The sequence below is a fragment of the Plectropomus leopardus genome, chromosome 24, assembly GCF_008729295.1.
Source record: "Plectropomus leopardus isolate mb chromosome 24, YSFRI_Pleo_2.0, whole genome shotgun sequence".
NCBI lineage: Eukaryota > Metazoa > Chordata > Actinopteri > Perciformes > Serranidae > Plectropomus > Plectropomus leopardus.
The window spans coordinates 12160737-12178649 of NC_056486.1; the positions used below are offsets into that span (position 1 = coordinate 12160737).

Here is a 17913-nt window from a genome sequence, read left to right on the forward strand (position 1 = left end):
TATGTATATACACTTATGTACTTATGTACAAAACATGGGTTTCATTCCTCCACTTTATCCCCACAACAGTTAGCATTGAGCCAAAAACAAAAAAAAAAAAAAAAAAAAAAAAACGGCTTGGGAAAATCAAATACATACCTGAAGACACAGAGTACAAAAATATCATAATATTTCATGGGTTGAGTAACCGTGTCGCCCAAAAGGCCCTTGGCAGTTATTTTAAATTAAAGTAAGACAGTTTTTTTAGAGGAAGTTTGATAAATTTGAGTGCAATTCTGTCATGCGATCACCACAAGCGTTGTTGCTTTGAAGGTAGATGTGAAAAAATGGCAGTTTTATTCGCATTTGTGCTTTCTTTTCCATATCAAATTACCAAAAAAGGATATTTCAGTGACACTTTTCTTTGTCAAGAAAAATGTAGCAAAAATTCAGAACCTGAGTCACAATCATCCTGAACAGAGGAAAAAAATCCTCAACTTTAAGTAATTGTGTTTGGGTAACCAGATCAATGCATGACATAGCAAGTATACGGTATATTATCAACGCTATAAACAAATACACATCACCAGTCTTCTGTAAAATTGTGACGTAATCCAAGGCAAAAAAGGAGTCATTCTTTTTCCACTATGGTTGATCATTACATGCATTAATAGTGCATAGGGTACCAGTCAAACATACATGAGTTTGTTCAATGGACTTTTAGGAATTGCCTGCATTTATCTGACCAACTGTGTAGTATAAAGTGTTCTTAACTATTTTTTGATTAGAAAAATCATTGCGTTTACTGCTATTGTGTTTGATTTTTTTTTTTGCAAATACTGTATTATTTATTCAATTGCTGGCTTTGTATCTCTCTATTTACACATTACTGAGAGGGCAAATGTTGGGAAATGACCGTCACAAGTCCCAATTACAGTACATACTTTAGAAAATAAAAAGACCTCGGTACTAAGGATTCTAAGACTGCAAATATAAAAACAATTTTGACAAGAACTTGGTCCAAAACTCAGTAGTCTCTTCTCAGTCTGTCTTTCTTTTGTTTAGTTTTTTTAGTTTTTTTTAATGTTGCAGTCTTTAACTCGACAGATTCCATCATGTATAAAAGCAGAAAAACAGAAAAAAGGAAGAAAAAGAAACAAAATGAAAAGAAAAATCAAATGACAACAAACATCTCAACAAAACAGTCCAATCAGACATAGTAGAGCCAGTAGATGAGGTTGAACAGTGAGAAAACGGAAGGGAAGATGATCCGTGACCAGCGGTCGATGGCGTTCACATCCGTCAGGTCAGGGATTTTGATTTTGAGCTGCGAGGACCGCCTCCGCAGGCGGCTGCGTTTCATCTGGGCAGCCCGGTCCAGGGAATGCCGGCTGGCAGAGCGCGGGCCGATCCCGCCGCTCTGCTTGCGATACTGGATGTGCGACGAGGCCGTGCTGTCCAACTGCACCATGGACTGAGAGTTCCTAATGTCCGCCACGCTGGTAGTGATCTCACCTCCCGCCACTTCGTTATGGATCTCCAGGGTGGTTAGCAGGATGTTCCCGTGGCCATGTGGTTCCGCCTGAATGGATGAAGAAATGAGAAAACTAATTACCAACATTGTGTGAAAATAAATGGAACAGCTCGAGAGGACTCTACCTGAAGTGTTAAGGCACCGTCTCTCAGTGCTAAGTGCATTCAAAAACATAAAATGTGGATGTCACCATGGAAGAATTACTGAATGGGCCTACCAGGCACAGAGACCCAAAACAACCACAAAAACTTGCAACCGATTACTAAGAGGTGGAAAATGACTAAATAGAGATGAAAAATGACCATGAGACGCAATATTGCTATAAAGAGACGCAAAATGGCAATGGAGAGATGCAAGAAAATGGGTGTAAAGGGACTACGTAACCATGCAAAATAACTGAAAAGGGATGCAAAATATCTACAAAGAGAACCAAATAACCACAAAGGAATGCTAAATGACTACAAAGAAATACGAAATGATTACGAAGGGATGTAGAATGACTACAAAGAAATGCCAAATGTCTTCAAAGGGATACAAAATTATTACAAAGAAATGCAAAATGTCTACAGAGGGATACAAAATGACTACAAGGGAATTCAAAATAACTGCAATGGGATGCATCATGACTACAGACACTCAAAATTACTGCAAAGGCATGCAAAACCACTACTTGTTTTGCTTCTCTGTGTGCTTTCAGTCGGGATGTCTTCTTCCAATGGAGGAAGGATTGGAGGGGCCTTTTACATTGCTGTGCCAGGGGCCCATTATTTCATAGTCCATCCATGGATGTCATGCCATGCTTTTGCTAAGGCAACAAGTCAGCACTCCATATTGCATGTCCAAAAACCGCCCTTTTTCACCTTTTCAATGTAAAACTAATGCCCTTTAATTCTCCTCAAAATAGCCTACAGTGTTTTTTTTTCTAAAACATGCTAAATGCAGTGCTTTGCCTTTGCTCCTGATGTGGCAGATGTGTAATAAATGATTGAGATTTCAACACTTTTCAGAAACCCAGCTTGGGTTTACTGCGGCTGCCACTCAGTTCCATAAAGGCATTTTTTAATGGCAGCCACTACATTGTCGGCTGCTCCGTTTGACTGAAAAACGGGAGGACAGTTTCCATTGATGAATTATCAAAGACTAATTTTTTTTCTGCTTGGGTGTCATGCCTCCTGCCACAACCTGTGAACCTCCCCTTTGAAGCCTTTGATTTTTTTATTTTATTTAAGCCCACATCATCACTTTCAACAATTTAATCAAACACAGAGGACACACATCACACTCCATGCCTCTGATGTGTGCGCCACCAAACAAATCAACAATAATGGACAACGGTGATCATTCATGCAAATGCAGCAACTGTGGAAGTCCCACATTCCCCTTTTTAAAAAAAGATTTCAGTGTTTGCACATGTCAGAAGGGTTCTTGACTAAGACCCCTTATGGCGTGCTCACCAACTTCCACTGACTTTATATGCACATGTGCCGCATCTAATATTTGCTTCAACTGTTTTGAAAGCAGTGGGCTGTAACTCACTAGTTTTATTCAATAGCATGCATTGTACTATTCAGTTCCACTGAATTTATTCCACTCTTCAAATGAAAATTTTCACTTCATAAAGAATCGTGGCTGCTACCAGTGAAGATTCATGATGGGGGACCTCTGCAGTGTCACTAATTCACCACATGCTATGAAAGCTGCGTGAGAAATGTGGAGTTTAATGATGATTTCAATGAGCAAAGATATATAGACGGCATGCAATCAGGATGACCTCTGAAAGGAGAAACCGGCTCATATCTGAAACACCAGTTTTACAATGTAATCGAGCATTTCAATGGAGGAAAAACTGCAATGAAGAAGTCAAAGTGAATACTCCAGAGAACATGGCAATGTCATGAAGATGTCTGCTGTCGACTCATTCAATGGATGGGGAAATATTTTGCATTACAAAAGAAAATTAAAAACATCCATGTCAGCTGATGGCAATGGCAGAGTTGACTCAAGGATATTGAAGAGTCTCATTGGACAAACAACTCACCGAGCGTGAGTGGCGAAGACCTTTAACCTGATTGGACCGCTTTAGGGACGCGGTCCTACTACCTGCCTCCTGAGGAGATGAAAATATTCAGCCACATGTCGGGAGCAAATACCTGAAAATTGTTTATTTTTTCATTTTAACCCAGCATATTTTGGTTCCTGAAGCCTCCACCTGGGATACAGATGCCTGTGAATAGTGTGATAATGTAATACAGTTCAATTATTCAGAACATTTTCCTTTCGCTGCCTCTGCTATCGAGAGCCGACAAAACAGTTCATTTTAGAATTAGAGTGTCAAGGCTGTTTTATCATTCATGTCCTGTTGGGAGGAAGAAGAATTAAGGAATGTATGACTTGGTCCACTCAGATTGTCCTTCGTACAGTGCTTTCCTTCTGCATTTTCTGTGGAAATAACCAAATGTTTATGCACGTGCCGTACCATTAATTTACTTATTTACTCATACTTAAATCCAAGCTTCAATCCATATATTCACTGGTAATTTACATCCAGAGTTAATTTTAAAAAAACGTCCAGTCATCAAATCCCTTACCCTTGCAGCGTCGTACTTGGCTGCCCTCTCGTTGTTGGCCTTCTCTGCCTTCTCCGCTAGTTTCTTCTGCATCTGGGGTCCCCTCCCAAAGAAGATATAGTTGACAAAGGCGTACTCCAACAAGGCCAGGAAGACCATGACAAAGCAGCCCATCAGATACATGTCAATGGCCTTGACATAGGGGATTTTGGGCAGTGTCTCTCTTAAGTGGGTGTTGATAGTGGTCATTGTCAGCACAGTGGTGATCCCTTAGATTGGGAAAAAGAAAAACATGATATTTTTAATTATTATGAGTGTCCAAAGAGTATGAAATAACAGGAGTTGGAACTGTCATGAGCCAAGAAGCAGTTCCCTTTCTTTGTCAAGCTGTACATACACAATTTGTGACAGTTTACCTAACCAGAAGCTGGCTACAATATATAAGACAAAGTCCCACTTACATTATTCAATACAAAAATGACAACAGTTACACAATTTGACAGGCAAAAGATTGTAATTTTGCATCAGCAAGGCAACAACAAATCTATGGTGGCCTTGGACTTTTGCACAGTACTGTAGGTATGGGCCAAAAATGGGCATCTGGGGTCCACGCTGGCAAACCCACCCATGTTGACAATTGGAGTGGGACCACACAGAGTCCATTTTCTACCTACATGGGCTCCACATACAAATGTTGCCTGGGGAATAAGGTGCTCCTATTTTTAGTGGGACAGAGGGCTAGAGCAAAGTGCTGGGGTTACATGGCCTTTCTTAATAAGGATTTAGAAGTTACAATAATCATAGTTATACCTTTGTTCAGTGTTGTTTCAATGGTCCTTTTCTTTATAACAAGAATAACAAAAAATGGCTAGTAGTGGCTAATATCTCAGACACTAACTAGCTATGTAGTTAACATTACATGTTATCGCTGATATGTGAATAGCAGTTCTACATTTTGACATACAGTAATTCCACATCGCATTTCCCCCCTATGATGGCATATTATGCCGGAAATTTAACTTAAGTCTTGCAGTCCTTTAATATCAGTGCAGACTAGCAGGGTAGGAGCTCAGGTAGCTGACGTTAGCCTACAGAGCTCTACGAGTGGCCTTGTGATGAAGCAGTGGTTGTTGGTTGTTTTTGTTGTTGTTGTTGTTGTTTTTTATTTGATGGATTGTTGGATCGATTTTAAGCGTTAAACTTAAGTTAATGAAATGCAAAACTTCATGCTCTTCTATCTCTGGATAAATGGTAGATCTCATTGTGATAATACCATTATTGCCACAGTTACGTCTGTTTACATAAACGGCATCAATATGAATGACTTATCAGGATCTTGAAGGGTTGTCCATTTCATAGGGTAAGATCTTAATCACTACCTCTTATAACGCGCCATCATCTAGTGGTGTATAAATAAGAATGGGGACTGGGCCCAAATTCAGCAAAGCAATTCATCAGTATCAGGAAAAATAAATATAAAGCAGCCATCTTAATTTTAGCTATGCTGATGTTACTGAATGGAAACAAACTCCAATCTGTCCATCCTTTACTTAACTGAGGCTTTTAAACAAATGTGCAGTAAATTCTACCTCAGATTAAACAGCATAATTTACAAGATTTCTTTTTTCTTTTTCACCAATCTTGGCAGTCAATCTGGTAAAACTGATGCTTAATTAATCCAAAACTGTTATAGCATAAGCCCAAAGAGCCCCCCACCATTCTGAGCAGATGCTTCCATCTCCTCAGTAACCTTAAGGTCACTTTGGAGAAAAACCTCCAACAGATGTCTTAGGTGTTACTATAGAAACAAGGATATTTTTATAGAAAACATGTTTGTTCTCTGGCTTTTTGCTCTGCTAGTTAAGAGCAGGATGGACCCAGTGGACAAAAAAATAATTATGTTGCTCTGAGATTGCCCTGCTAAAGTGTCAAAGAAACAGCGAGGGGCAGAACGGCACAGACAGTATTTCGCTGTAGCATTATTCTGAAACAATTTCTTAATCACTTTCACATTTGATCTTATTTTACTTGCATGAACACACACGCACTGGTAGGTGAGTGCATAACCTCTGCCTCATTGAAATTCAAAGGTCTGCCTTAAAACCTCCAACCGCCCCTTGGTCATCAAGCAGAAATAACTCATTAGAATAGTGCTGCATGTATCTAGCCTCCAGCTCTTAGTAACCTTAACCACAAGGGATACAGAGTGGTGTGGTTATTTGCTGTCTCCCAGTAAAGGCACCTTCGCACCTTTTTATGTTTCAGCGTGACAGAGAGATAACACGTGAGACTCATATTAAATTACAGACAAATAGATCAGGGGAAAATTGAATTGTCTGAGGTTTGATACATTTTTACGGTGGCCCTGAGAGCTCAACACGCTGTCACTTAAGATAACACATGCATATTACATATGCAGACAAAATACAATCCATTACAGCAGTGCACAGCAAAGCAGAAAATACATCCTAATACAGAAACACCCTGTGAAAAAGGAAAACACAATGAAAATCAGAAATGCTACAATAACAGAAAACATAACCAAATACGGAAACACGCTGTAAAAACAGAAAATACGACTAGATACCCAAACGTGCTGTAAAAACAAAAAACGGGACACAAATACAGAAATGGGCTGCAAAAAAATTAAATACAACCAAATACAGAAACTCACTGAATATATATAAAACAATGTAAACCAATTAGCCCACAGAAACACCCTGCTAATACTAAAAGAATATAACCCAATGCATAAATGCACTGTAAAGCATCAAAATACAGACATGCTGCAAAAACAGAACGCACACAAAAATACAGAAATGGGCTGTAAAACAGAAAACACAACCAAATAGTATAGAATTGCACTGCTAAAACAGAAAACACAACTAAATGCAAAATAGTGCCACGAGAACAGAAAGCACAACTAAAACAAAAAGGCCCTGCAAAAGTAAAAATATAATCAAATGCAGAAATGCACTGCAAAAACAGAAAAAAACAAACACATATAAAAACACGCCGCAAAACCAGAAAAATACAACCAAATACGTGCAGCAAAAACAGACAACAACCGAATACAGAGACACACTGTAAAAACAGCAAAAAATAACAAAAAATATATATATAGACACGTGCCACATAACAAAACAGAAAAACCACCAATTACAAAAATGTGCAGCTAAAACAGAAAACTCAACCAAACACAGAAATGTGCTGCAAAAACTGAAAATACAACCAAATACAGAGAAACGCTGCTAAATCAGGAAACAAAAATATAGAAACGCTCCTCGAAAACGGAAAAATGAGCCAAAAACAGAAATGTGCCGCCAAAGCGAAAATACATAGAAACGCACAGTGAAACAGAAAACACAACCAAATGCAGAAACATGCTGCAAAAACAGAAAATAGAACCAAGTACAGAAATAGGCTCTTAAATCAGAACACACAGCCAAATACAGAAATATGGATAATAAACAACCAAATACGAAAACGTACTTCAAAACAAACATGTAACTCATTCCCATTGTGTTCTGAGCGACTTAATCGTGTTTCTGAATTTGCTTGTTTTGCAGCTCTACTGCCATGAATTTTTATCTTCCAGGGCCACCGTAGATTTCACACACTTCTCACTCATATTCGTGCAAAGCCCGACCTCCTGCAGCACAATAACGCTATATCTTATCTCATTGTAGATATGTGGCAGATATATCTCTACTACTTTATCTACCCGTGCTGGAAATAAATGGAGCCTATCAGTAGCCGGGCCGCTCATATAACACGCGCGGACAAGGCTTTTTCGGAGTGTGTGTGTGTGCGTCATAAAGTACAGTGAAGAGACAAGGAACAGTCGGGGGGTTGGCCGGAGGGAGCGGGATAGCTAAGGTCAATCTAGCCCTTAGTGTGATTTATTGTCACATTACAAGGCTAACACCACTCATGCGTGTGCATGTGTCGTCAGAGACGGTGTGAAAAACGGGTGTGTGAACGAGCTCGCCTGCACGTGCACATGCTCCGCGTCTCTGCCTCTATTGGATAGTGCGATCTCTAGCTTTTTTCTTTTTTTTTTTTTTTTTGCTTAACGACAGCCTTGTTCTTTATAGGTGTTCTCTCAGCTGCGCCATTACTCTCTGTCCTTCACTCCCTCCCTCCATTCCTGCCTCTCTTTTGCTCCCTCGCTCCCTGTTTGGACAATTTAATCAAGGGGCCATGCGCCCATGGGCCTCCCTCCTTTTTCATCACACCGTTACTCTCTCTGGGGAGAAATATAGTTTTACTGGGTCTCTCTCACTCTCTGTCTTTCTCTCTCGCCCCCTCTCTCTGTCTCGTCCCATTGTTCTCTGCTATTCCTCCCTCTGCCTCAATCTCTCTCCCTATCCTTCCTCATTTATCCTATATACCCCCCTCCAGATCTCACCATCATTTAGTGGTGGTTTCCCTGTTTCCCTCCCCTCCCCCTTTCCATGTCCCGGAGTCTCTTTCCACCTTAACAGCTGGAACAAAGGCACACAGCAATCAAATCTCCTCTAATCACAAGCCAATTGGCCATTAGCAACACGACTCAACATTACAAAAAGGAAAAGGTATCATGTAGGATGCAATAAAGCGAGAGAAACTGCAATGAATGTTGACTGCGAGAACAGAGGCACGGGCGTTAAATCAAAGCAGCGTTAATTGAACACTTCCATTCATCACTTCCAGACAGCACAAAGTGTCAGCCTTCTAGTTAGCATGCGCGGTGCTTCAAGACGTGTCATTTTGTCTGCGGCTGAGGGAAAAAGAATGCACTGTGAAGTCAAACTTGTGTCTACCGTTACACTGAAAGTGCTCCTGCACCAATTACAGCTAATGCCCACACCTTGACTGTTCATATAATGTGATTGTGAGTGAAGGGCATCACTGTGGGAAATGGTTTGCAACCACATTAGGGCGTGAGCGGGTCATTTATAATGTTGCAATCCTTTGGAATTGCTCAGGAAAATGAGATTCTCCTTCAAACAATTCAATTGTTTGCCTGCTGCCTCCTTGAATTGATTTTCCCCCTGATCATTACACTGCTCTTACTGGCAGGTTTGCACACACGAAATAGGTGCACGCGAATGCATGTCCACACACACGCACCCACAGAAAGCTTGTAACGATCCATCAGGAGAAGTGAGTGGACCTCCGGTTCGCTCTCAGCTGAGGAGACACACACCGGATATTGCAGATAGCAGGAGTTCACATGAACACATCCGCTCACAAAAAGCAGATGTGTCGACTCAAAGGTAAAGACTGGATATAGCATGCATGGCGTAACGAAAAGGCCAGTACAAGTAGGCAAGTAATGGTAGACGTACGGGGTTCCCACGGTCATGAAAAACCAGGAAGTCATGGAATTTCACAGTCACATTTTTCAGGCCTGGAAAAGTCATGGAATAAGTTAAATAAATTGAAATGTCATTGAATATTTACCTTTTAAAAACTAAGCAACCTGGATTGATTTCTTTCAAAAATGGAAAGGAGGCAATGAGCAACTTATAGGAAGATATTACCCAAAAATTTGCAATAAATTACTAAAATAGTTTGAGAAAAATCAACATAAAAAAAACAATTACAAACAAGGTAATAACCTGATTTTATAATTTGAATACATAATTATGTTATTTCAAATAAAGTTTTCTCAACTTTTTCCCTAGCTTTTATATACAGGTTTTAGATACAGGTTTCACAGGGTTAAAAATCATTGAAAATTTGAAGCTGTCGATGTAACTTTGCTCTGTGTCGATGTGTCGATGCATGACAACAGTTTATTTACCGCCACATATGTCTATTAATTTTCTCCCTGCATCCCATTTCTCCCTTTATGTGTGCTAAAATTATGTTTGAAAAACACCATGCAGGTGGAGCAAGGAAAAAAATGTCATGGGTCCTTGGAAAGTCATGGAAAAGTTTTGAAATTTCAAATAAAACTGTGTGGGAACCCTGGATATAAAACAGGTTAAAATGTGCACAAACACTCCAGATTCCAGTCTCGCATGTTTTCCAAAAAGCATTATGATGTGTTAAGGTCATCACTGTTCCATTATCTCCCCACATAAAGATGATTTAATGGCCAAAGCAGCAATCAATTGGCGTGGTCAGAATAAACTGTTGTGATTTGGCCTCCAACATGGCAGCTTCATTATTTTCCCACGTTCAAACTACTCCAAACCAACTGACACAGTGAATCTTGAGCTTTCAGGGCCGTTGGGTTTTTGGTTTCCCTGGGCGGTTACCTCATTTGGCAGATTTGTACTGCAGTCTTGTCAATCGGTGAGCCACTTTTGCTTTGAAGTTCAAACTCTCAAAGGAAATATAAAGTTGTATTGAAAAGTGCTTTGACGCCTGTGAGTGCAGCACTGAAACACAACCAGTAACTTCTGACAATCCTATATGTGACGTTTGCGAACCCCCTCGGTTACTGTTGCTATGTCATTCTCACACAGCACATCACTGCTGTTTACATTGATAACAGTGGCACAGTTAGCACTCAATTTTGTCTTGTTTTGGCATTTGTTGGATAGTTGAGAGTGAAAAGGCAGGCAGGAAATAAAGGGAATAGAATAGTATGACATGCAACAAAGGGCCTTGGCTGAAATGAAACTTGTGAGCAAACTATGATGTTTTTCTGCGTTTTGTCTTAAACATCGTGTTACAATGAAGGATGTTTATATTTAACATGACCAAAGACTCAAATAATGAGGTAAACGTATGTAAAAGTATTCCCTGATGCTTTTCACCACTTTAATCACTGCGTTTTCAACTATTTTTCCTACACTGGCTACAGTATGATATCATAGCATGCCGCACTTCATTATAAGGCTATCTGCTCCAGGCACACTACAGCAAGTGTTCACATTACGAAGCCTACGCTGTTACTGTAGGGAAACGTGTAATCTTGGTGCCCAATGTTGTAAATTAAATGTGGTAAATTTCTAACCAATTTCAAATAATTTTTCTAATGGAACAAGAAACACGGTTTTGATTAGAAGCTTTTATTGTTGATTTTCCATAGTTAAAGTCCTGCCATTCTCCGTTGCAGTCAGTTCTTGGCTGCAAGTACACTGCAACAAGAAGCTACATGCTAACGTCAGGGAAACGTAATCTTTGTTGCTGTTGTTTTTTATTTTTTTTCCTGAGTTTGGATCTAACTATTGCTGGAATATGTCCACTTGTCTTTAGTTGCTTTAATTAGTGATTTTTCATGGTAGGAAGTGCCGCTGTTACCTAAATCCTAACCTCCTATCCTAACCTAAATCTTGGTTGCTGATGTTCATTTCTCCTTGTTTTTGGATCAAACTCCTAATAGAAGATGTCTGGTTGTGTTAAGAAGCTTTTATTAATGGTATTTCATGGTAAAAGGTGCCACTATTTTCTATTATAGTCATTTGCCCAGAGAGGGGACTGAAAGGGACAGGTGCGAAAACAGTGTCTCAAACAGAGAACAAACACAGATGTTCCAGCACACAGTTTGAAAAAAAAAAGATTTCTTCTTTGAGCATTATAGCATGTTAACATGTTCTTGTAGAAGCGTCCAACACAAGTATGAACCTGAAAATGAGGATAACATCCTTTTTACCAAACTGGATGCACTAAACCTAAATGTGGCTTTTTTTTGTGTGTGTGTCACCTTGGCCTTGGATGTCATACTTTGTTAGTACTGTGGATAATGCGCTTACATTAAACACAAAGATGCTGTTTAATTCATTTCTTTAGACTTTTGTTCTTGCGTTATTGGCTTTAGAAAGGTTGAAAAAGCCCCCTAAACAACAGAAGGTAATGAAATCACATTTACTGTTGCGAAGTTCTGATTGGCTCTTCAGGGAAAGGCGTTGAGCAAATGGCCGACTGCCAATTTACCGTGGTGCTTATTATGACCGCTGTGGAAAGTCTATTGCTTAAATTGTATTTTAGTGTATTGTCTTGACAACCTTCATTTTACCCTGTATGATTCCTTAAATGTCACTTTGAACCCTCCGCTTCAATATTCAACAAAACGGTGCCACCACATCCTGTGAGGGATCGCCGTGATTACAAACCAGTGACCTGCTGCTTCAAGCTTTGCCTTGTTTACTGCCCACAGGAGCCCCACAGTGAGTGGGCCTTTGCACCCACTCATGCACCCCTCAATAAGAAGTGAAATTATGCTCATTAGAGACATGATGTATTTATAGCTCCCCGAGGCCTCTCAGTGACCACAGCAACAACAGACACAAGGTATGACCCAGTTTGGTCCCAGTCAAGGTTGTGTATTTTTGCTCTCGCCCTACAGGAAGGCAAAATGGACAAAACAATATTTGCATGCCTGTTGCAACTCTTCAGCTACAATATCTACATACTTTAAAGTAAAATTGATTAGTCTTTGTCGACAGAAGAAAGAGACTTAATTTCTCTTTTCTCCCATATAATAGAGATGTTACTCAAATCTATTTCCATTCAGCCTCACCAATTTCCAAGCTATTCCCCAAAGCTCCCACTAACACCACCACAGTATGAGAAGTTCAGCTGGGGAGGCTGTGGCTCATTCTGGTCCCTGATCTCATCTGAGCAAGCCAAATACCTGCTCCCTAACAGCCACTGCATCTTACCTAAAGCCACTCTGGCTGCTGACGCGTCATAGTTTATCCAGAAGGAGACCCAGGAGAGTATGGTAATCAGGATCGATGGCATGTACGTCTGCAGGATGAAGTAGCCGATGTTCCTCTTCAGCTTGAAGCTCAGAGACAGTCGAGGGTAGGCACCTGAGGGACAGGGAGACAAAGATGGCAAAGATGATAAATTTTTTGGTTTCAAATTGAATTTTTTTTTAAAGGTCCCATATCATCCTAATTTTTATTTTCAAACTCTTATTTATAGATTTCTTATAATATGTTTAAATGTTTTAATGTTTAAAAAACATGTTTTTTTTGTCATACTGTCTGCCTGAATATACCTGTATTCACAGTCTATGTGAAACGCTCCATTTAGCCTGCTGTGATCGGTCAGTGTTTGCAGGTCTTTCACATTGGTGCGATATGATTTTAGCAGCACTGTTCAGCAGTTTCTAACTTTTTATAGTAAGTTATGTAGCAGTTGTGACATCAAAACTTTACTGAAGTCCTGATGGCTCATTCAAAGGCACAAGTTTCTGAAGACAGATGTTGTGCATTTCTGTTTGGATTGAGCATTATGATATTTTCACAGTATTTATCAAGCACCTATACCTGCTGGATAATCAAAGCCGTAGCCGCCATAGCCGTAGCCAGAGGCATTGTGTTTTTGAGGGTTTTCAGTCCGATTCTCGTGAACACGATATCTCAAGAACACCATGAGGGAATTTCTTGAAATTTAGCACAAACGCCTACTTGGACTCATGGATGAAATGATTAGATTTTGGTGGTCAAAGGTTAAGGTCATTGTGACCTTGTCTGTGTCATTGGCTTGCTGTTTTCACATACACAGATGGGAACTATAAGTGCAGTTTGACTTGTGTGGGGAGGCATACAAGTGCCTGGCAGTCATTCTAGTTACAATATGGGACCTTTACGGTCGTATTTAGGATCACGGTGCAAAACATTTAACTACATAAGTTTGTTTGGTTCCATTTGTTTAAATAAATGACAGTAAATACATTTAACTTAAAGTATTCATAAGAACACACAGGGATACCTTGTGTTTTTGTTTTAGTTTCCATGACAACCCCAACAGCATGGGTTGGATTTATTGCCATGGTAACAGGTATCCCCTTCACTAGCGCACACCAACTCTCTCATACACTCAAAACTGTAACCCTATTTCATGATGATGTGACACAATCTTAAAAAAATTCAGCACACTTTTATTCATCAATTCTCGATATCTCATCCACCTGCATAATTAATACAGTTATTCTGAGGGATTCAGCATTACTGCATCGATAATAACACTCTAAATGCTTGTAGCAGTGCCTCTGAAGCTTCATAAGTCAGGAGAATGATACTCTCCACAATCTGCTATGACGGTGCATTTCTGTCATTACTTGTCCATGAGCTGGAATATAAACAGTATATGCGCGTGTGTGAGCTTCAATATAAGTGTGATGCATGATTTCTCATCCATCTCCCAGCGTGTGTCCCTGTATGGATCGAATCTATGGCTCGTTACTCCCACTATTCTTAGCTATTTTTCCATTCTCTCTTTGTATTGCAGGAGAAATGGGGGCCATTATACTGTAATTTCCAATCCGTGGGTTTCAGCCAAAGCTACTTGTGGCGAGCGTGGGTCCAATTGACTGCACCCTTGTGTGCAGAGTTGGATGGAGAGTCACTCTGAAATAACACAAAATATCATTAAGATTCTGAGCCAACTGTAAATTAGATTGCAACAAAATCCTGATGTGTTATTTTAAAGGGCTGGGCTGTTCCTCAAATGTTATTATCTAACTGCTACTGGCTGATATAATTAACATTTAACGGCAGTCAGCAACCAGAAGAGCCACTGAGCAAATATATGGGTCTATATGGGAATCGTGTTAGTTATGTTGTTCATTATCTTGTGCACATACAAGAGCCCAGCTTACGAGACTCAAAAAAAAAAAAAAAATGCTGCAGTGGTGAAATATTTATCACATGGGAAATAACTGTATTAACATTAGACTGTATTATATAATGGCCATAGCCACAGTGGCATAACCCATCAGTAAGTAAACTCTTGTTTTGGAGCCTCGAGTTTAGTGTTTTGTCCATTGCCATCTTGGATTTTTGCAGCCAGAAGTGACCATATTGGGACAAAAGGGTAGAGGTAACTCTAATACTAGCTGCAAGCTTGGTTAGCATGGTGCATTGACAGCAATGGTTAATTGTCAGAATGCTAATGCAAATTTTTTGCAACAGCAAACAGGCTAAAAAAATTTAAAAAATGAATATCAGACCACTTGGTGGGTTTTTTAGTGCAACCAAATCTGAACAAGTCATTTTTAGGTGACTAATATATTACATTTAACTTAAATGAACTTGAGACACACTGAAACAGCCAACATCTGTGGCGATACTCTGTGAATCTGGGCTTTCACCATGGTTACGTTAACTGTGTTGCTGTGGTAGTGACTTGTCAACAGAAAGCACCCTACGATCACTTAAAGCGACCACGCCCTTAACTAGTAAACTGAACCATTAAGCTTTGATAACAGGTGAGTTATGTAAAAATGGACCTTTTGTACAGTTGTCATGGATGGGAAAAAAGCTATAAAGACCAAAACCATTTTTGTACGAGGCTGTGAAGTTGGGCATCTTAACACAAGTGTCCCTGGGGATCATTTGGCTCTTGGAGCCAGCCTCAAGTGGCCATTTGTGGCACTGCAGTTTTTAGGCACGCTTCATTTTTCAGCTCCAGAGGTTGCTGCTTTACGTTCTTGGAAATTTGTACATTGTCTCATCATTTTTTGGATGGATTGCTGTGAAATTTGATACACACATCCATGTTTCCCTCAAGATGAATTTCTGATATGATCTTCTGATATTTTCATTTTCCATTAGCACAGTCCTAAGTCCAAAAACAGAATTCGTCCAAAAATATGGTTCATGATAAATGTCTGAAAAAAATCACATAAACTATACTGTAGGAACTATATATACAGCATCATGAGTTGCTTTAGAATAAACAATATTCCAAACAGTACTTTGCATGAGCAGCGTAACCAGGGTGATTAAATAAAGACAGTGGCACTTACGGGAACTGAACAAACTCAAGGTAAGATAAACAATGAATGACTCACAGGACAACAAGTGCACTAAAAAGCAGAGACAGTCACTGTCCTTCAGAAGTAAAAAGCTCTTAAAGGGAACTCTAATGACTTGATTTAAGGGCCTTAATAAAATACACTATATTATTCTCCTGTTTTTTCCATTTACAAGTTAAGTGCTACCTGTTATGTTAACTCTTAATTCCTCGTAGGTTTTTGCCTCTTGAATCCCCCTTAATTCATACAACACTCTCAATAAAAAAACCCTTATGTCACAACCCAGTCTTTCATCAATTTTAAAAAATTGTTAAAAATGTTAGTCTATATATTTTAAATGCTGAATCTTCAGATCGCTTGCTTTGGTTGACCAAAACCCAAAAAGAACAAATATACAATATTACACCGTGAAAAGCAGTAAATCCAATTTCAAATGCTGCAATACTTAAAGGCTTTACGTTTTTGATTTAAATGCACCTCAAACAAATCCTCAGTTACAAAAAAACTGCTGTAGATTAATTTTCAGTTGATCAACAAATTGACTTAAAACTTCAAATATTTTACAAACTCAAAACATCAGCTAATTAGCAAGCATATTATAAAGCTGTTTGGTAGTTGAACATATATGACTGCACAAACCATGCCTTCCTCTACCACACTCGATAATCCTTCTGTTTTTAGCTCATATAGTTAACAGCTCGTAGTTGGCAGCCGCAAACAAACTCAGCACCAGTAAACATACACTTCATTACAGTGTGAATACGGGAACAGACTGTCACAGGTCTTAAAATATCCCATTCACTTCTTTTGATGCATCCTTAATGGCAGCTCCCCGAGCCTAAATTGGAGCCGAATATCTTTGCAGGAGCAGATGCAGAAGTGGTTTAAGAAAAGTGTAGGTTGAGGTTCACTTGCGTGTGGGTGTAGAACTGTACTGGCTGTAACTGCTACACCAAACAACATCCGCGAGTGGGAGGAATACCATGTGTGAGGATGAGGAGGAGAGGGAGAGAGAAGAGGAGATGGGATGCAGGGATGAATGTAAAAGTTGAGTCGATGATGACAGTACAACAATAGAGTCTGGGAGGGCGGCTGGGTAGATGAGAGCGCTGAAGAGTAGGAGGTCTGCTGTCTCTCTTTTTTGTGTCTCTTTCACCCTCATGCACAAGAGCGAAAGTGTGAGGAATTGATTAAACAGTGTTTCTGTCTGCTCCAAAGTAAATTGCAAACCACCAATGGACTTGTGAAACATGATGCAGCGCTGAGTGGTGCCCTTCCAGTGGAAAAAACACGATGCAGTGCGTTCTAGGGTGCCCTCAAATGGCGAAAACCTATCAAAGTGCCCTGTGGGGTGACCTTCCAGTGGAGAAAATATGATACAGTGCCTGATAGGGTGCCCCTACGGTGGAGAAAATGTGATAAAGAGTCTTTTGGGGCTGCCCCTCTATTGGGGAAAACATGATAAATAGACCTTTCAGGTGTCCTTTCATTGGGGTAAATGGGATTAAGTGTCATCTCGGGTGTCCCTCCAGTTGAGAAAATGTGACAAAGTGCACCCTAAGATGCCCCTTTGGTGCACAAAAACATGATAAGGAGCCCTCTGGGATGCCTTTCCAGTCGAGATAATGTGACAGAGTGCCCCCAAAGGTGCGCTTCCAGTAAAGAAAACCTGGTTAGACGCCCTCAAGGGTGCCATTCCAGCGGTGTAAACATGCAGTGCATAGGCTGGCCTTTTTAAATTGGGAAAATACAATGAAGTACTCTATTAGCCTGCCCTACATGCAGCCCACATGCACCACTGCTGCAAACATCTGCATGTCCAGCTAACTAGAAACCCAACGAAGCATTACTTCCAAGTAGCAATGAGCTTTAAATAATTACACTTTGATCCAAAAGTCACAATCGCATACACCAGTATCTCCCCACTGTGAAAACTCATGGACAATAACTATATCAGATTGTAGGAGTGCAAGGTAACGTTAGCACAATTGTCCTATATTGGACTAAACTCTGACAAACCAGGACGAGAATTACATTCAACAGAAACACCAGTCAGTCATCTTACTAAAGGCTTTTTTATGTCACTAAAGTGGAAACTAGTTCTGAATTCAAACTTTACCTGG

General features: G+C 39.9%; 1 protein-coding gene across 3 annotated transcripts in view; it reads right to left on the reverse strand.

Annotated features, from left to right (window-relative positions):
* Positions 1-1189: 1189 nt before the first annotated feature.
* LOC121962717 (gamma-aminobutyric acid receptor subunit beta-3-like) overlaps positions 1190-17913 on the reverse strand; it is a 44347-nt gene continuing 27623 nt past the window's right edge. For 2 of the 3 annotated variants that reach the window (XM_042512974.1, XM_042512973.1), the window contains 4 exons: positions 12684-12836; positions 4102-4349; positions 3552-3620; positions 1190-1561 (listed from right to left, as the gene is read on the reverse strand). In XM_042512974.1, the coding sequence (XP_042368908.1) occupies positions 1190-1561; positions 3552-3620; positions 4102-4349; positions 12684-12836 (842 nt within the window). The remainder of the gene's footprint in view (positions 1562-3551; positions 3621-4101; positions 4350-12683; positions 12837-17913) is intronic. The other variant, XM_042512975.1, reaches the window with a different exon arrangement.